Raw genomic sequence first — 20,447 nt, 5'->3', positions numbered from 1 at the left:
TTACATCGACACCGGTTTATGTGCTGACCCTCCATGCTGGCTGACATGAGGCTAGTTTTTCTCTTTCGGAGATGAGGCTGACTGCAGCGTTGTGACTCCAATCTGAAAACTCAACCCGGGTGTCAGCAGTGACTGGAATCCTTTGAGCTTTAGCCTCCCTTCACAGAAGCTCTGGAGCAAAGTCCCTGAAAGAGGAATCAGGCCCTGGAGAGGTCACAGTGGAGGGTTAACAATGTCCAGGGCTCTCAGTTTGGTGCTGGAGAGCAGCTGGGTTAATGCTGCTCTTGCAAAGGGCATTGCAAGCTGCTCTGGGCGACCCACCAAGCCAGGACATGCCAAACGTCACTTCCTCTTTCCTTGGAAGGTGGAACTTTCTGGAAGTTGGAAGAACAGATACTGCAGGTCCAGAAGAGCTGACAGCCAAGATAGTGCTCGCGGTGCAGAGAACCCGGGGGAAATGAGGGCTGTGCACGAGGGGGCTGTACACTGAGATGTGTGATGCTTCCCTGGAGAGCCCAAACTCACTGTAAGGTGGCCAAAGTTTGCGAGTGGTTCAGGGCAAACCCAGGGGGGCTCTGCACATGGGACTGAGCTGGGGAGGGGGAAAGCAGTGTTCCACAGGGAGCCAACAGCCTCACACTGCACTGAGCCTAGAGAAGGGTCTGTGTGGCTGACTGAGCCCAGAGGAAAGGGGGTTTTTCCCCTCTATTTCAAGGTGAATGGGTAGATTGGGGCAAGCTCAGAGGGAAAGGGGTCCACATTTCAGAGCATGCCTGGGAGAGGACCCATGTTTCACAGGAAGCCTGGGGGAAGGGCCGAAAATTGACAGCAAGCCCAAGGGAGAGGCCCCAGGCTTTCAAGGGAGCCTAGGGGACCGGGTTCTGCATTTCTAGCAAGCCTGTGACAGAGGGTGCCTGGGGTGAAATTTGGTTGAGATCACAACAAATAATGTTTGGGAGGGCATCCGGAGATGGGTGTCAACCACAGCCAGGGACTGTAGTTCACACAGGTGGGTGCCCATCACCCGGACACTTCACCTTGCCTATAGATCAGACAGTAACAGAACCCCCCTGTTCGCAAACAAAACTCTTTGGGAAGTGGATGCCAATTCACTAGGAACTGGACTCTTTCATCTACACCAGCCAGTAGGTGGCAACAACTCTGCCCGGGATTTGAACAAGCACCTTACAGGGGAAAGGCTCCCTTACCCCCAGAGCTGCCCGATCCCCAGGGCAACTTACGTCGTCCATGTCGTCATCATAGTCCAAGGGGTCGTCCTTGTGGCTGTCGATGCGCAGGAAGAACTCGCTGGGCACATGCACCATTTTGCCATTGCAGTCCTGGTACTCTGCGGGCAGCACGGCCAGGGGGTTGATGCTGAGGGAGTGGCGCATGGTGGGGAGCTGGAGAAGCTCAGGCAAGTCCAAGGAGCTTCTGTAATCCAGGGACTCCGCCCGGCGGTGCAGGGTGGCTCTGCTGACAGTGCTGGACTTGGCATCATCGGAGTCATCATCCGTGCTCACTTTTCCCTCCCCAGAGAGCAAGGACTCTCTTTCCCCAGACTGGTTCTTCTTCTTGAGGCTTGGGGCCCTGCCGAGGCTGTTCCAGCTTGAGCGTCGGCTTCCCCAGTTGCTGTTGGGTCCCCAGTTCGCACATGGCGAGCTGCGGAGGCTGGACTGAGAGATGGGAAAAACACGTGAGATTTCACCCTCAACCAGAAGAGGGAAGGAAATGGATCAGATGGAAAGGAATTTAGCCCAGAAGTTATGGCACAAACTGCTAGGTGGCTCCAGAGACAAGACAGTCATTCAGTTAAGAAGAACAGACAGGGAACATTGCAGGTGTTGTTAAGGCCTAAGGCAGGTAAGTTCATGCTGCTGGACAGGGGCCCCACACTGGGAATGCTGGTGTTCCAGTTGAGTGCTTTTCCGCAACCTCTCTCATCTCCTTGACTCCCTCATACCTGGGTACCCAGGTGAACCCACATCGAAGGCGTCCCTTTAAAGTACACCCTCAGCATGGCTAGAACCTCTCTCAGTGCAGGATTCTTGAATCCCATGTAAGTTTTAAGCACACAGGGTCCTGCCTGTGCATGCCAGCCACATTACAAAGGCTCCAAGAAGGCTTTCATAGGACTTCCCCTTTTCCAGAATTACAATGCTCACAAAAGCTATTGATTCCCCCCCGCTCAAATTACACTCAGTGCACTATGGCCTGGGGTCTGAGTCCACATACCTGAGTCAGTGCCGTACAGTAGCACACCACCTGTCTTAAAACATATGCCCCATGTAAACTGGGCACAACTAATGAAAACTCAAGGCTGGCTCCACATCTGCTCCAGATACATGAATCTCACAGCAAGCAGAGGAGCCCAGCCAAGGAGGATTTTATGGAATCCTCTCTTGGGGTCACAGTGCCCTTTTATAGGCCACATTATGTAGTCCTGTTTTTCAGAGAAATCAGTTACAGTGGCACTGCTCCACACCAACTTGATGGCAGGGCTGGGATCAGTCACTGGAGATACATTCTTGCGTGTCACAGTAAAAATCACACAACCAGTTCCTAAGGGCCTGCCTCTCATTAACACTAACTAAGATCCCTTTACACCATTCTGGTAGCAAAAATGTGTCCAGCCCTAAGACTCTGTTCCCACTGGGCAATATTTTTTTAAACACCTAAGTGATTTAGTTTCAGAGTAGCAGCCGTGTTAGTCTGTATTCGCAAAAAGAAAAGGAGGACTTGTGGCACCTTAGAGACGAACAAATGTCTAAATCACATTGGCTTCCTATGGGTCTTGGGCATCTAAGTGCTTTTGAAAATTTTACCCATAGTCTTATTTTTCCTTAAATATGTCCTCAGATGGATTCCCGTCCCACCCCCGCAAACAAATGTCTGGTGATGATTATTTTGTAACTGCAATTTGCATTGCTGAATAGTTCCTGGTACGAAAGTGTTCAAGGTCAGAGCAGCGAAGCCTAGAAAGAAATCTCCTTTTCTCTTAACATTTTCCTTCCAGCACAGAAACAGAGCTGACTGCTTTAAGCATTCTCATTGGTTTTGATTAAGGTTCATCTCAGTGCTGTTCCATTGGGTGGCTGCTTGCGCCCTGATTCGAGCCATGAGCCAGCAATCCCATCTAAACCCAAGACAAACGATAGAGTCATCTCGTTTTTCTTTTCAGAAGCATTACCTTGGCTAGGAAGCTTACCAAAGGTGATAACGGTTCTACCTCAGTACGCTGCATGAAGTGCATTCATGCTCCACTGCTTTGATGTCAGCATGATATTGAAGTTACATAGTGAAAAGCAGGGCAGATAAGCAGAGATGCAAACCCGTTTTTGTCCATTAACTCTGGTCCTTCTGTTTTCAGTCCTTCCCCCCAGCACTGCCCTGTTGTGAGTGTAACAAAATCTACTGTCTGTTCAGTAATTCCAGCCACCTCTCTCCCCTCAGATGGTTATTCCCTAAGGATAATTTATGATTTCAGCTCTTGGTTTCTGTCTGTTCCCCTCAATAAGGGGCTGGGTATAATAAACAGGAGCAGAGCAGCCGTGCGAGGGGTGAACAAGCATTCAGATTCCTTCACAGTCATTCCAAGATGGTTTATACCGGCCTCCCGAGTGGGCCTCACATCTAGCCAATCATTAAAATGCCACAAGGAATTAGGGCCCTGCAGAGCCACCGCCCATTAGTCCTGCCTGACAGGAGATGCTTGGCTCATCTCCGAGGCACCCGGGGGCTGTGCAGTCGTTCCAGGAAGAACGTGTTTCTTACCACAGTGGTTTGCCTGTGCAAAAGCCAAATGAAACCTCTCGAAGACTGTGCCCAGGTGTAATGTCTGGGACTGCCTGCTTCCAGTCAGTTGAGCCAGCTCACCCCCTCTCCTGACACCTCCATCGTAACCAAGGGAAACCGTTCAGGGGCACTGAGTCCCTGTCCCCCACCTGTGCAGCACCCAGTAACCTCTTCTTCCTTAAGCCTTCTGCGGATGAGGCAGCAAAGTCCTCAGACCCTAGTTTCTCCAGTGACTACAGAACCAGCAACTCATCTTGACTGCTCTATGCATTCCCTGCCACATCAGCCCTCCTGATGACAGACCACACACTATCCAGCTCTGCGTGTCAGTCCAGTCTGCAACTCTGGATTCCCCACTGCTTCTCCACAGCCTGAATCCACTGTTATGACCATCCTGCCCTATTTCATCATGCCCCCTGCTGCCTGATCTCACCTTCCCACCGATCACTTCATTTCCACCACCCAACCCAGGGTAGGAAAAATTACGGCTGAGTCGCAGTGGATCATGGGATCGGAAGTCACCAGGATGTATCACGGGAGATGTAGTCCAACCACAGAGCTGGGCCAATAGGGGAGAATGGGGACTGAGGGACCCAGAACTATAAATCCCATCAAACACCGTGACAGGTCAGGCCGTGCAGAGATTAATGTCTACCTGAAACAAAACATTATGACATTTTCAAATCCAAATTTTTCACATTCTGCAATAGGTTTAGATATTTTGACTTTTTGTCTGAATAGAAATGTGAGAATTTACCACAGTATGGCAATTCCAATTTGTGATCAGCTCCGTACACAACCTAGATACGTTACCAAACCCACCCACCCAAAATGTTAAAAGAGCATTAAAGGTTGCAAAGTCAAGTACTCAAAAATTAGTAAATGCCGAGATGAAGATTGCCAGTGTGCAACCTTAACTATGTCTCTTTGTGTGTACGCATTACGATACTGTCTTTAATTACATAATCACATAGTGTTTTTCCCCACAGGACCCCTGCCTCATTCAGTACGCAGGCTGGACCTGTTCTGTGGATGAATCAGGGCTACCAGGAGGTTGTTGTCCATGGGGCAGCCTTTTCACAAGGATGGCAAGGGGCATATCCCTGACCCACCCCCTGCTAAATTTCAAGTCCTAGCTCCAAAGCATGGGGACACTAAAGCTGGTCAAAGAAAAGATCACCCGTTTTTTTTCACATGGGAAGAAATCATGTATTTTTCCCCAGCCTCACTCTCAGAAGTTGCTAAACTGTTTTGGCTGCAATTTCCCAGAACAATTCAGCCTGAGGCACACACACAGCATGGAAAAGATCAGCCCAAAGGGTTAGTTTTTTTCAAAGTTATATGCAATTGAAAACAGGGTTTTATAATGGGGAATATTGGGCAACCTTAATCACAGGCAGCGCTACCAGCCCTGCCTATAAGATTATACATTTATCTCCCCCTCTGTGTTATTACATATAAAAGGCAGAGAAGAGGGGGAAACTGCCAATACTGGTAACATACCAAGGACTTTTGATCGTAGCTCAGGGGATCCACTGAAGCATTGCTCCCTCTCCTTGAGTCCACGAAGGTGTGCACCGAATCCATGTGCGGCGAGCACTTGGGTGTTGGCATGGGAGTAGCAGCAGTGCGCATGATGATGGGAGGGGGTATGCTCCCCCTGCCCTCCACGTGACCGTTTGGGGTGATGGCAAGGGAGTACATCTTCATCTCTGGAAAGAAGGCGAGCTGCAGTTAGGGTTCCGCTCAGGAGCTTAGCTGGGGACTGCAACCAGCACTTTTAAAACAGGCAACCCACGTTTGTCTCCTATTGACTTCACTGAACGGGAAGAGCAGATGGAAACTCCTTGGTGCCACCAATGCCGGGGGGGTCTTTCATAGGAGATAGAAGGCCAAGGTCAGGAGCATTCAGAAGGCCCGATCTTAATAATAACCCCTAGCTCTTCCCTAGATCTCAAACTGCTTTAAAAAGGGGTTGGTATCATTATCCCCACTTAACAGATGGAGGAAACTGAGGCATGGTGAGGCGAAGTGACTTGTCCAAGGTAACCTAGTTGGATAGCAGCAGAGACAGCAATCGGACCCAGGTGTCCTGAGTTCCAGTCCAGTGCTCTAGCCACTAGGTCATCAGCATTTGCTGAGTTAGAAACTCATCCCGGACTACACAAGGAGTTGGGGGTGCTCAGCAGCAATCAGGATTGGAGTTGCAGATTGTATGGCTATTATTTTCCCCCTAAGAGAAACGGCTGTTAGTCCTCATGTGTTCACCAAATTACAATCTGGATAAATTATTCTTCTCTTCCTGTGGTGCAGAGATTAAATGATTTGTAAAGTGCTTTGGATTCCTTTGGGGCGGAAGGCACTGTACAAACGTACACTGTGATCGTTAGTCATCCATTCCAGGGACAGGAAATGCGAAGGGCTCCTAAACATGCATACATCTATAGAAGCACAACAGAATAACCTAATGAACTACTTTTTCCCTGATAATTGCTTCTAGTTAATAAAAAGAAAGGGAGCAATTACACCACATTGTTTCAGCTCTAAGGCAAGGGAAAATGGACCTCTCCTTGAGACATAGGGGCTGTCACGGCCACACAGCATCAGATCTTTTCAGAAAGCAACATAATATACTCGTTAAAAATTGCAGCAACAGTGTTCATGATGAAGATAAACAAGAATCTACAGAACAAAACTCCTTCTGCACTGCTGAGTACAGTAATACTCTGTCATCAAAAGCCTAGATTCAAAGACAAGGTCTGGAGTCGAGGGCAAATCTTAATTTATGTTGGCTCAGTGGATTTCGGTTTAATGATTGCAGAATCTGCCGTCTGGGGGAGGGGAGGGGAGAGGATGAGACCATCTGCCATATGTAGGAGAGAAGAACAATTTTACACTTGTACAGGTAGTTCAGGAAATGATTCTGTCTTCACTGTACGGAGAAAGCCAAGGGTTTTATTACCCCTGCTAATTCTCCTCTGATGCCTGCTTTTGTCATGCAGTGCCCTTGCATTTTTAGCATCAGTTTGCTTATTTGCTGATGCACAAAGCCTGTCCATAAACCACGGAAATCCATAGAAGCTTTGCTAATCACTTCAAGGGGTGGAAGCCCCAAATCTGCTAATCTGAACCACACAAGATCCTTCTGTCTATACACATTTTACAGGCCAATGGGTTTGTGATGGGATCATTAATGCCCGTATGTTGTTTGTACACATCTTGGCATTTAGGAGGTTTATGGAGACTGGAAATGGTCAAGCTATTCCTTGTCCACAGTTTATTCTGAGAGTTCAGCCCTGTTCTCTATTTGTGAGCTTCCTGAGAATAAGTGGCAATTTACTTCCTGCCCTGGAATGGGCCTGTTATTCGAAGTGGTTAGGCAAACAGCTTATACAAAGGAATTTCAGCCTATGGTTTGTTGGCCAACCGTCTGCAGTGAAGATGAATTTGATAACCCGATATTTGGAATTTTCCAGTTGAGCTGAATGACTGGGCAGTTAAATCACCTAGTATTGCTCCAGCTCCCTCAACTGGTGACCCCAACCATTAAAATACTCCTGTTTCTATCTGCAATTAATTCCATTTGGTCACCAGATGACTGTCATTTCATTGAGTCAAATGAATTTTGGCTACAGGCCCAAAAGACACTTTAAAATTTTAAGAAAACCCCACCCTGAAAATTAAAAGGGGATGAGATGTAAGGTGACCAAATAGCCAATACAGTTTAATATCTGAGGCAAGGATATATTGAAAAGAAACACACGTTCTCTCTTCGTATTTGTTCAGACTGGAAAGTCTTTTTCATATTCGAAACACTTTTTGACTAGTTGAAAATGCAAAACTACTGCCCCGCAAGCGTAGCAGCCAGGTGAGTCACCACATGAAATGTACTGCCCCGAGGGGAGATAAAAGGGATAGAGCTCCCAAACCCGTAGTTCCCAAACTTTTCACTAAGTTGTATTTTGTCTTTTTTGGGGATCCATTGCACCTGCTCCTTCCCCTCCCCAGCCCCTTAGTCCCAAGCCCAAGCCCCCTAGTTGGCTCCCCCCAGCCCACCCCCTTCTGTGCCCCAGCCAGCCCCTCTCTCCCCACAGCTGGGCTGCAATCACTACCAGGCTTCTTACTGTCTGCTCGCTGGCTCAGCAGCTTCCTTCGCACTGCACTTGCCACGGAGATCCCACCCCGCCATGCCTCTGCCTGGGGATGTCAGAGCACCAGAGAGGAGGGTAGTTGGGGAGAAGGAGTGCCACCAGGCCTCCTGGTGGGTTGGGACCCACCATGTGGGAAACACTGACCTAAACCATTCTACAAGGCCTCTGGAAACAGAGTTATAGCATAGCTATGCACACCGCAGAAGGAAATTCAAGCTTATTCCTACCTGTTGCGCGGAGGTCTCTCAGCTTCTCAAAATCCTCATCGAAGTTGGCAGATGTCTTGTCCTCATCTGTGTCCGACCTGTTGGCGTCACCCTGCATGGAAGGGATGGGGAAATTTAATGTTTGATTAGTGTTTTGCTCTTGACCAAGAAAGAGACGTTTTTGAATAAAATTCCCTGGATCCATTTAAGTTACTAATGCCAGACCAATGGCTGCCCACGTACTTCATCCCATCAGAGGGGCCATGTCATCTCCTGGGTTGAGCATAGACCGGGACATGGAAGGGTATCCAACACTGACTTGTTTGAGTGACCACTGGCAAATCTCTCAACCCTGCTGTACCTCACTTTCCCTAACTCGGTGTTTGCAGCTGTTGTATTGTTCATTGTAAAATGGGGACCATGATACTTACCTGTTGTGGGTATTAATCAAGTAAGGTTTGTAAAGTGTTTTGAGAGCTGGGGCAGGGACTCTCTCTTTGACTGTATTTGTACAGTGGTGCCCGATCTTAATTGGGGCCTTTGGGCACGGTCATACTATCTGCGCTAAGCATTATGATGTGTATGGGAACTGCTTTGAAACGCCCTTATACAAGATATAGCTCCTGCCAATGCTGCTGCATTCACCTCAGTGTCTAGCCAAACTGAACAATGAGTCCCACTGCAAAACGTGAAAGCGTTGTTACCATCAGAGAAGGGACTAAGAAAAACTGGCATCCCGGGGTTCCGTATCTATCCTCTCTCCATGATCCCAACTCACAGGCTGCTGGGTTTAGGTGTCAAAAGGATATTTTTCTAGCTACCAGTACTGAAAAACTCAACCCGGGATCTGAAAAATCAAGCCCTGCCCTGTCTTTCATCCTGCCTCGTTATAAAGATTCTGCAATCGGAAGTCACTGGGCAGCGTTGTAGGATGAGGTAGAATAGAACTGCACCTGCTCTTCCATAACTGCACCTGCTCTGCAGGGCTGAGATAGTACTGGGAGCTTATTTATGTCAGTAAAGTCAGCAGACGTGGCTTGAAGACAGAGAGAGAGGGTTGAAAGTGAAGATGACCACAGCTGGAGACTTAAGACTTGGTGGCTTTTTGACAACTGAGTAACCACCTCCCTCCAGGCTATTTCCACTCAGGCTGTGCAGTTAAAACACTCTCTCCTTCCAAAACATCTGCCTATATTTTTTTTTTAAAGATCCGTATTTAATGACAGCTAGTTTGTTGGCTGACTCATGCCTCAATATCTTCAGCAAACAAATACAGATCACAGCATTTCATGCTGGAGAGCAGGGGGTCTGTGCCTCGTGGGGAAACTTCTGAGCAGGAGTCGGTGATTTTCATCTCTGTGCTGTCAGTCTTATCTCTGTGAATCACGCTGGGCTCCCCAGCGGTTTGGAAAATAGTCTTGTCTTTAACCTTCATGCCGTAACATCTTTCGTGCCTATGGTGCATCTCATTCAGGGGGCCTAGTTAACAATTCTGTCTAGTCATGTTGCTTTTTGTTAGAAGTCTCTATACTGGAATATTATACAAACACCACATGGAGAACCATGCGATCCTTGCAGGAAACAAATGAAAAATCATTTATTACCAAAACACGTAAGGTGGGATTTTCAGACACTCTCAGGGCTGAAACTCAGCTGGTAGAAGGTCGTAGCTCCACCGAGCGCTCCACCAGATAGGGTGACCAGACAGCACGTGTGAAAAATCGGGATGGGGGTGGGGGAGGGTAATAGGCATCTATATAAGGCAAAGCCCCAAATATCAGGACTGTCCCTATGAAATTGGGACATCTGGTCACTCTAACCCCAGAGGACCCTGGGGACATGTGCCAAGTTACACCGGCTGGTGAGTTGCACCTCAGCATTGGCCTAGCTCTGTGTCCGTTGAAGTGGATGGAAGTTTCACCATTGAGTTAGGTGGGAGCAGTTAGGCCAATACTGAGTGCTTCTGTACATCCTCCCCAACACAGTCATGAACAGACCCCAGATTAGACACTTCGGGATCCACAGAAGAGATACAACACAAGTGGTGAACGGACACACACGCACACGCTACCCCATCATGGACCATCTCTAGCATGGAGGCATAATTTAGTTTTCACGGCTGATTCAGTCTCTAGCGTCTCCTTCTAGACCGCCAACAGGAGGGCCAATGGTGACAGTGAGTTTGGGATTTGGGAGAAGACCCTTAATTCTTTTTACACACAGGGCCCTGACCAGCAACCAGAAGATTATGTTGCTGAGAGGTTTGGCATGCCAAAGCCGAGCCCTCAGCCACACAATCCTCTTTGAAATGTCTTTACCAGATTTGAACACTGGTTCTTTGCTTTCATATATCCAGGTACGCTACCAAAAAGACTAAGCTAAATTCATTTAAAAGGCTGGAGTACAAATGCTTGTCTTGTAAAGTTCTCCTAAACAATTTCATTTTGTGTGTGGTCAGCAGGACAGAATTGCTCTGGCAAGCCGTCCAACTGATCCATGAAGGCTACAGAGAAGTTGTGCAAATTGGTCTTTATAAGGAGCACAGTTTCTTAATTGGTGCCTGTACAAACCCATCATGGTCTCAACAGACACACACTGCTCTCCCCAAGGTGGTGATGAATTTAATTTCTTTGGCAGTGTGTTGCTAAGTGGTGCAGCCAAAGAAATGATTATTTATTAAGAGAGGGGATTGAGTTTCTTTGTTCATCTTTTTTGTTTCACGGATGAAGAATTAACATACAGTAGCTGTTAGATCTGCATAATTCTGGAAGCTCTGGGTGGCGTCGTACAGCAGATTTGAGATAGTTTTCCAATCAGTCAATCTGGAACCTCTGCGTGACTCAGCTACACAAGCATAAGTTTTGCCCTTTAGCTCATCATTCTGCAGTCATACATGCAAGTCAGGGATGCTCTATACTATGCATGACCTTGTGGATTTCTGTGTCTATTCTCTTCCTTTGATGTCCCTGTCAAATCTGTACCATTCATAAGTCAGGATCTGAAGATCAAGCCTCTGACAGCATCATCAGTAAAGGAGTCCCCCAGTCAAAGTCAGCTGCCAATTTTGTCAATGACGCATAGGATAGAACAGAACCCAGCTTGCTCCTTTAGCTGTAGGGGAGGGCCAACAATAGCAAACCCCCTCCCCCCCAATTCTATCAGTAAAGTCAGCCCACATGACTTGGAGTGATCGGATGACTAAGAAAGGCCCATTTGTACATAACCACCTTTCTGATCACACTCACACGTAGTGTCAAAGAAGAAGAGCAAGGCAAAAGACCTCAGACAAGTTCCTCTGTAGTATATGACTTTGTGAGGATTGCTGTCTAAAAGATTTTTCATATTTTGGCATCAACAGCTAGTCAACAAATCAAAGAATAAAGCCACAGGAAAATAAAAGATCCTCAGCTCTGCTGAATGCTTCTTCCTGCGAGTTGCAGCCAAGGAAGATTTGCCGGTCTTTGCTGTATAAAAACTAGAGCTAAGTTATTCATTTATTAGCACGCAGTTTGATACAAGGCCTCATGGCTGAAATATGGCTCTGGTGGGATTTCTCTAGTGCATACTGTACTTGCTAAGAGACAATTGACAAGCCTATAGCCATAAGCTTTGCCAAGCCTCCTAAAGAAGAAAACCAGAAAGAAAAATGCATGCTACAAATTTAACTCCTGGGGTGGTTAGGCTGTTCTGATGCAGGCTTTAGAAACTGTCTCTTACACGTTTAAATCACAGTCTGTACCAGCTTCAAAAGGAGCCATTAAACACTAGCAAGAAAACAGGGTCCATTTTGTGAAGACTGTAATTACATATTTATCGAGAATATCGCACAAGGCTACCAATTTCTGTCTTCATAGTAGCACATGATTCAGCCGTTTAGAGAACAAGCAGGAGACAGGACATTGTGGAAAGGCCAGGGTGGCTTTTGCAACAAACATTATTTCCACAGCAAGGATTCAACCTGTGACCTCTGGAGCTAAAAAATATGAGTTTTGACTACCCGAGCTAGAAGACACGGTAGGTGTTAGTCCACTGCAGTCTGGGCTCATAGTATTTCAGCTATTAGAGGGGGACAGAGAGCCAGTGTGTAAACGTGTGTTCTATTTGGTAGTAAGAACACAAGATGGTAAACCAAGGTGGTTGTCGGTCATGCTGAAGGGACAAATGAATAGAGGCAAGAGCCAGAGCATTATATGTACAGTATTATATATCACTTAGTCCTGCCTTGAGTGCAGGGGACTGGACTAGATGACCTACTGAGATCCCTTCCAGTCCTACACTTCTATGATTCTATGTAGGAGATCGACTGTGTAGGGCTTTGCAGAAAAGGGGAAGGTGGTTACATTTGCTTCAGGAGGTAAGGGGAAACCAGAAAAGATATTTGAAGTGGGGATGGACTTGTCTGGAGCCATGGGCATGTGAAGGGAGCTTTAGAGAGCCGACCAACTATAATCCAAGGGAGAAGAGGACTATCCTTTAGCTTAACTCTAAGTTACAAACCAGAACACTCTCTTTACCGCCAGGCATTTGGCTGGTACCCTTACCAGACTCGCTTAATGCATCATTATTTGTTCACTGAAGTCATCACAGAAAAATATATGAGGCAAATACGATTTCTCTCTGCTTGCTCTCTCTTACTGAATGAAACAGCTTGGAATAAGCAGAAGTATTATAAATCCCCGAGACAGTTAAAAATGTATCTAGACAGAGTGGATAACAAAAGCACTGATTTCCGCCCCCCCTCACACACACACCAAGACTAGCTAGTGAATAATTCATGGCCCATTCCCCCCCCCCCCCACTTCCATTGTTTGTTTTCGTCAATGACAACATATTTAAAGACAAGTTACTTATCAAAGGGGAGCTGGGGCCCAACACCCAGGGATTAAAGGGTGCAAATGAAACAGCAATAGTGTAGCCGATAAAGCTGATTGGGCAAGGAACAGAGAATGAATGTGGACTTACACTTAGAAAAAAAAACAGGGGAAAAGTGCAAAGTAGGACTGGCTGGGTCTGCCTGGCAACATCAAACAGCTGCATCTACTCTACACCCCAGGCAGAACAGAAAGGAGGCCTGCGCAGCAGACTCCTGGATTTCAATTAGCTGTTAACTTTTGGCACAGCCTGTGTGCTTCATCTGGAATGTTTATGACCTCCTCTCTCTGGAACCTGCTGAAGATCAAAAGGCTGATACTGGTGGCCCTTCCCCATACATGGCTGGCACGCACATTCAGCGTTTTTATAATATCCTAAAGCATTTTCTCTGAGGGCCGGGAGGTGTGAGACACACTAGTGGACCCCGAGAGACAGGAGCTTCAAAAGCAGCAAGAGTCATGAAATACGGGCAATTTTGCAGGGATGAACCAAGGTGAAGAATGATTTGGGCAAAGGCAAACAAACACATATTACTCAAATTCTACCCATCGTAACACATTTATAGCGGCGTAGGACTTGGTGGTAGAAGCAAAAAGATAAAACTTAGATCCTTCAGCTCCAAAAAAGAACAGTCCCTGCCTCTTGAGTTCAATGAGATTCTCATTAGCAATACAGGGCCTATGACACACATTTGAGCTATTCTGATTCCATTTAACCGTGGGCTGTGATACACACACATAACAATATTATTATTTGTATTCCCACAACATCTATGGGTCCACTGTGGTAAGTCCTGTATGAACAGAACAAAAAGAATCTCTGCCCCAAAGAACTTACAATCTAGGTACCCAGTTCCTTTTCATATATTACACTCCCACCTCAAAACACATACAAGCTATGGGGAAGTCTAGATTGAAACTTTCATTCATTTCTATTTGGCTGGTATCTCTGAAAGCTCATCATGAACGTTTAGTGTCCAGTGTTGTTAACTATGTCACCGTGGATCATTTTAGCAGTAGTATGCAGCTAATGTGTTCAGCCAATTATCTCAGACTGCCTCCCCCACCTTCTTAGGTGCCCAGAACTCGAACTGTCCCGATCAGCTGCCAGTTTTCAAACCCTTTTCAACTGACTACTTCTATGATGTAGCGGTTAGTGCAAAAATCTGCAGCACACTGAAAACTGATGACATGGGGAACGGCTTCAAACAAAGGGAGTTCAATATAAAAATCACCACCACCAGGGTTATTGCTTTGATGGGTTATTCATTTTTATGTTTAATTCATGAAAAGCTACCACTTTAAAATGTAAATGAACCGGCCTCAGACCTGCCAGCTGGCTGTACCAGAGTCCAGGCACTTTCCAAGAGGCTTTGGATCCAGCTTTCTGCACAGCATGTGGGATTTTGAAGACAACTAGCACCGCAGAGCAAAACTCCAGCCTGCTGGCACCCCGCCGCACAGCACAGCCCGCCCACATTCTCCACGAACCCTGGTGATTCCTTCTTTGGGGGCTGATCTTGCTTCTGCGAAAGTCTGTGGCAGAATTTCCACAGGCTTCAATAGAAGCAGGATCATGCCAGTTCTGCTAAGAGGCAAGGATGTGAAGAGTTGTAGCATCCCTGGCAAAGTGCACATATCACCCAGATCTGTGATCCTGAGAAAGCCACTTTGAAAGTCTGGGAATAAACAATGAAGATAAGACCATTTTCAAACTAGCTGTTTCTGTTCATTTGCCTGTCCTGGTACTTATCAGGAAGCTGGGAACGGACTTTTTAATAATGGAAACCAGGCAGATCACCTTAAAGGGGGAAAATGTAGTTGTGACAGTTGAGGAGAAGGGTGTTTCTGGTGATTGCATATTGCAGTGGTACTTCACAGTGAACCGCAGTGTTGTCTCGGTGTAATGTAATGCAATGTAAGCAGAAAAAATATGAAAATGATGAGATTTCTGGGGACAAGATGAAAAGTTATCAAAAATAATTAACAAATAAATAAAAAGAACAGGAGGACTTGTGGCACCTTAGAGACTAACAAATGTATTAGAGCATAAGCTTTCGTGGGCTACAGCCCACTTCATCGGATGCATAGAATGGAACAGATAGTAAGATATATATATATACACATATACATACACATACAGATAAGTTGGAAGTTACCATACAAAACGGTGAGAGGCTAATTAATTAAGATGAGCTATTATCAGCAAGAGAAAAAAACTTTTGTAGTGATAATCAGGATGGCCCATTTAGACAGTTGACAAGAAGATGTGAGGATACTTAACTTAAGGAAATAGATTCAATAGGTGTAATGACCCAACCACTCCCAGTCTCTATTCAAACCCAAGTTAATGGTATCTAGTTTGCATATTAATTCAAGCTCAGCAGTTTCTCGTTGGAGTCTGTTGGTAACTTCCAACTTATCTGTATATCTATCTATCTATCTAACTATCTAACTATATGTTCCATTCTATGCATCCGATAAAGTGTGCTGTAGCTCACGAAAGCTTATGCTCAAATAAATTGGTTAGTCTCTAAGGTGCCACAAGTCCTCCTGTTCTTTTTGAGGATACAGACTAACACGGCTGCTACTCTGAAATAAATAAAAGATTTTCTTTCCCTCTCCACACCCTGGGAATTTAGAGAATGAAAATTGAAACCCTTCCTCATTTTGTTTCTGAGTTCCCATGGGCTTAGCGCTGGTTTGATATTCCAAAATGCTGAGCAGCCTCTCTGTTCTTGCGTGCCTTGGGATACAAAAAAAATCCAAAAATCCAAAAATGTGATCCAAGCGTTTTGGATCATTATTTTCAACTTGAACTGAGGCTGGATGATTTTAGGTGAGTCTCAAAATCATGTCCGTGCCCTACTGACTTCACAAAAGCTTCTGGATAATATATTAAACCAGAAATGGGATCATAATTCTCATTTAAAGCTCCATGCTACATATGGATCTGTCCTGCTCCAAAGGAAAAAACGGAGAAGGGCAGAATGGGTCAGCGGGTTCCAGGATTGACACTTGGGAATGTCTCAAAGCAGACTGAGAAATAGTCATTTCTTTAATCTTCCTTACCCAAGATAAGGCGATTGGACATTATCCAGGCCCCTGGCCACATATACTGTTATAGCACTCATTTTCAGGTGGTGGTACATAAGAACAGCCATATGGGGTCAGACCAGTGGTTCTGTCCCCAGTACTTGCCGCCAGAGACCATAGGTTCGTACTCAGAGCGGTGAGCCCATCCCACTGGGCACATCCTATTATTAGCACGCTAGCTCGGTGAGAGCTAGCACGAGTATATCTCCTCAAGCTGGGAATCTACATCCCCAGCTCCTAGTGTAGACACGTCTGTGCAGGAGTGGCAGGTGTACATTCCAGCAAGAGGACATACCCACACTAGCACACTCAAACCAGAAGCATAGTCACAGTGGTGCAAGCAGCCAGTCACCCACGTCCATGCCTCAAGTCTCGGCTGGGACCACACTCAGGATGATTCAGTTTACATCTCCAGCACAAACTGGAGACATACCCATAGCAGCTTGCCCAGGGTCACACCGGAAACCTGGTGGAACGTGGTCTTGTGAATGCCAGGCAAGTGCTCTAACCACTGGATCATCCTCTCTAGGATGGAACCATCAGAGCTAGACAGGCATCACAAGGGCACCTCATCACAAGCTTTATCACTCCTTCTCTTCTTATAACTGCATCCACCGTATAACTGCATCCACCCTAGGACTTATGCCGACCTATTTATGTCAGTAACTGCCCCCACCACTAACTAGCTGACACAGCAACACCAACTCTGACGTGTAGACCAGGCTTAATTTAATTTGGCCCTTTCCCCCATGAGCACTGGATTACCAGTGTCCTATCTTGTTCCAGCTGGTGGGCTTTACTGGAGGGTCTGGGGGGCCAGGTACTGCTGTGGTCCTTGGAGGGTTGTTTAGAGATAAGCTGCTATTTTCCTACTGAGGAAGAGGCCATGAGGCTGACCCCCTCACCCATTTCCTACATGCAGCTGCCAGTTCCCTGCCCCATTCCTTTGCTAAGCCTCCTTACCTCTGCTTGGAAGCCTTCTACCAGGATGGCAACTAGGAGGTTGAAGAGCACGTAGTTGCCAAAGGTCATCAGGGCCACGAAGTAGAGTGCCGCCCATGAGGAGGTGGATGCCATGCCATTATAGAGCACCACGTTCCAGTCTTCCTGGGTGAGGATCTGCATGGAGTGGGAAGGAAAGGCTTTCTGATTACTCCTCGCTGCTCGCCGGGAGCAGCTGGTTTAAAATGCACATTGAATCACTGATTTATCCCTTCCTCCTTTACAGAGGCAGCACCCGCTCTCCTTTCTGACCGGCTAGAGATCTAATCAGATGAGACAGCAAAGGATCTCTTTATTTAGATCTCAGCACCTGAGATAGATCTGCAAGCTGCGGCTTCTTCCTGGGATACTCTTCTGCCCTGGCTCCCCGTTCAGCTTGCCTAGTAGCATTATGACCCACAAGGGTTGCTAGTTCAAATCCCCACTCTGGTAACCTATCAGCTGCACAAGCTGTGAGTTCTACTGTTTGGTGGGGAAGTTCCCAAATGATTACGTGTACTCTGGTGATCGGCTACCAGCTGACAGGCCTGCGATGGCACCAGTTTTGTATCAAGAGATGGTCACACTTTTTCAGGGCCATGCTTTCCTTTAATCAGAACATTTTTTCTCATTATGAGTTAACTGATGTTGGGAAAAAAACCCAGGTTTTCCTCACAGTCATTGATACGAGGGATCTCCAGAAACTCAGGAAAGGAAACAAGTGCTTGTTGGGTGGAAAAAAGATAAACTGACAGCAAAACATATTTCCTTTGAAAAGACTAGTCTAAGGAGCCTTCATAAGATTCACTTAAGATATTCCTAGCCTGCCAATGTTTCCATAGCTGAAAAACCCAGGGATTTAAAAAAAAAGAAAAGAAAGAAGAGGATGGTTTCTTGCCCTTCATTAATCCATACTCTACTATGAAGATGTCCTCTAGCACTGCTATAAAACAGGAACAACGAGTTGGCGGCATCTGGGGGTGGGAAAATATAGTCGGCTGCATTTAGTCCTGTGCCTCCCATTAGCCCTGTGCCTTCCCGTAAGGTTATGTCCTTGTGCATCACACTGAATCTATTTACACACATGACTTCGAATGTTAAAAATAAATACATGAGCCGCTGTTACAACAGTAAGAACCCCATGGAAGTGCTGTCAGTTTCCCCTCGCAGTGAATTAAAATCTGTCTTTGTTTATATAGGGAAGAGCTAACATTCTGCATTATGGAGAGTTTGGATCAGTTTGCACATGGACTGCCACTCATTTAATGAGGTGCACCTGTCCTGTACCTAGAAATCCTGCTTAACATTCCTAAGTTCTCCTCCTCTATATGCAGTTTATGTCTGTTGGTGATTGTAAGGGGGCCTTTAATATACTCACTCTGCTTCCCATTCTAAGGGCTCATTTCTTAAGCGGAAAGACAGCTAATGTTACGGAGAAATACCTTCCTGGAATAAGATGCTTCATTGCTCTGTTATGAAATATATGAGTCATTCTAATGATACCTTAGATCTTGTCTACACAGGAAAGTCGGCTAGTTTACATAGAGATTTTCCAGTCCTCTGCCTTGCTTTTCTTTTGTGTCACAGTCTTTACCAGTCCAGCAATCCTCATCCCAACTCCACTGTTTGTGTAGCCAGCACCTACAAAATTTGCTGAGCTAGATTGACCTGAGACAGTCTGTTCGTCCCCCAATTCTAAAACACGGTATTTTTAAAAAGTGAATTTCAGTGCTGGAGGAAGGTGTTGGATTGGTATCCTTGGAGACAGAAGTCTTCTGTCTATTCATGGAACAGGTACAGCACTGAATGGTTTTAGAAACCTCCTTCAAAATGACCGATATGTTTCAACCTGAATTGTGTAATGATTGCAGCTGGGCAAAATTTCTTGAATTTTGGCCCCCAAAAATGCAGATTTGGGTCAACTGAAACATTTAATGCATTCATGTTGAATCTGCTGAAATGTTTCAGTCTGGGGGAAAAAAATTCCCCCGAAGTCAAAACATTCTATCTTGATTTTTTTAGATATAAGGAAAAAGCAAAGGTTAAAAAACCCTTGAATGTAACAAAATGTTTTGTTTTGGGTCAAAGTGTTTTTGAGCAACCAGAATTTTTTTCCTACTTTTTAGTTTTAAGTTTCCTACTTTTTAATCAAAACTGAACTGAGAAAATCTGTTATTTGCACAAGTGTAATGATATGAAAGTGCCGCTCAATCTCTATTCCTTCTCAGGCTTTGGCCTTTGCTAAAAAGCGAGATTGACATAGCGGTGGGTTTTGTGACAAGGGCATTTGCCCACTCAGAGCTAGCCTGAGACCAGTCGATTCATTGGGAAGAACCGAAACAAACCTCTTTCATGGTAAGTTTGTCCAGTTAACTCTGTGATGCTGTGAATGAAGTTTTTTGAAAAGCAACAACATTTGTCTGCTTGGTAGAGAATAAAACTCATCAGCGGTCCCAGATCTTACCTGAAACACGGTCACAATGGCCCAGAGCAAGGAATCAAAATTCTTTCTGTCTGGAACTGTGTCCCCCGTATCAGTTTTCAAGCTAAACTTGCACCCAAAAAGATGCATGCCGAGAATGCTGGAGAGGGAAAGGAAGCGACATAGAAGACATCACTGCATGAGACACATGGTTTCAGGGACCATCTTAGCGCTTTTGGGGGTCACTTTCTTTTCCCAGCTGCACATTGTGGGTCTATAGAGAGTGCTATCTGTGCTCCCGCAGGCAGGAAATGAGACCTCCTTAGAGGAGGACGCCAACTATAAGGTGAATCGGAGCACGGGTTTGCTATACGCAACAAAAGAGCCTTTCCAGAAGATGAAAGCAGAATAGCATGACTTAGATATAACTTTTGTCCTTATGTTCCTGCATTAACTCCCTGGTGAACCATCACCGAATGTACTGGTTCTTGAGGCCCACAGCCTCTACTTGCCATTTCAGTCCAGATGCCTACAGGTGACCCTCCATTTCAGAGCCTGATGGCTTCTGGGTTCCCATTGAGACAGCTTCAATACTAGTTGGTGAGCTTTCTACACCTTATGCAGCCTTTGACCTGGAAGGGATGTTACTGGCCCAAGGAATTATGGGTGACATGGCTGAAGACTCTTCAGACAATCCAGCTCTATCGCCAGTATCCTCTCTGAGGAATGTCTGAAGAGGGCTGAGGGTGCAGGAGGGGCTGCTTTCCGTTCATTATATAGGACTCAGGCAAAAAGCGGATACCTTCACTAAATGTTAGTGTAACAAGGCACATTTGACCTGTCATGGCTCAGGCCAACCAGGTCGCAGAGATTTTCCCAGAAAGGGATCTTCTATGAAAAATGGACCTTACACCTGATTTGACCA

The 20,447-nt window shown here is 46.0% G+C and overlaps 1 protein-coding gene across 1 annotated transcript in view; it reads right to left on the bottom strand.

The window, feature by feature from the left end:
- Window positions 1-20,447, bottom strand: part of CACNA1H (calcium voltage-gated channel subunit alpha1 H) — a 477,272-nt gene that overhangs the window by 62,748 nt on the left and 394,077 nt on the right. Inside the window, exons 13-17 of the mRNA XM_074965057.1 lie at window positions 19,565-19,682; window positions 17,083-17,238; window positions 8,174-8,264; window positions 5,299-5,507; window positions 1,242-1,676 (exon numbers count right to left, since the gene is read on the bottom strand). Coding sequence (XP_074821158.1) covers window positions 1,242-1,676; window positions 5,299-5,507; window positions 8,174-8,264; window positions 17,083-17,238; window positions 19,565-19,682 — 1,009 coding nt within the window. The remainder of the gene's footprint in view (window positions 1-1,241; window positions 1,677-5,298; window positions 5,508-8,173; window positions 8,265-17,082; window positions 17,239-19,564; window positions 19,683-20,447) is intronic.

The sequence above is a fragment of the Natator depressus genome, chromosome 10, assembly GCF_965152275.1.
Source record: "Natator depressus isolate rNatDep1 chromosome 10, rNatDep2.hap1, whole genome shotgun sequence".
Classification (NCBI taxonomy): Eukaryota; Metazoa; Chordata; order Testudines; family Cheloniidae; genus Natator; species Natator depressus.
The sequence above is the reverse complement of the archived record's forward strand: the minus strand, read 5'-3'. Positions and strand labels throughout refer to the sequence as shown.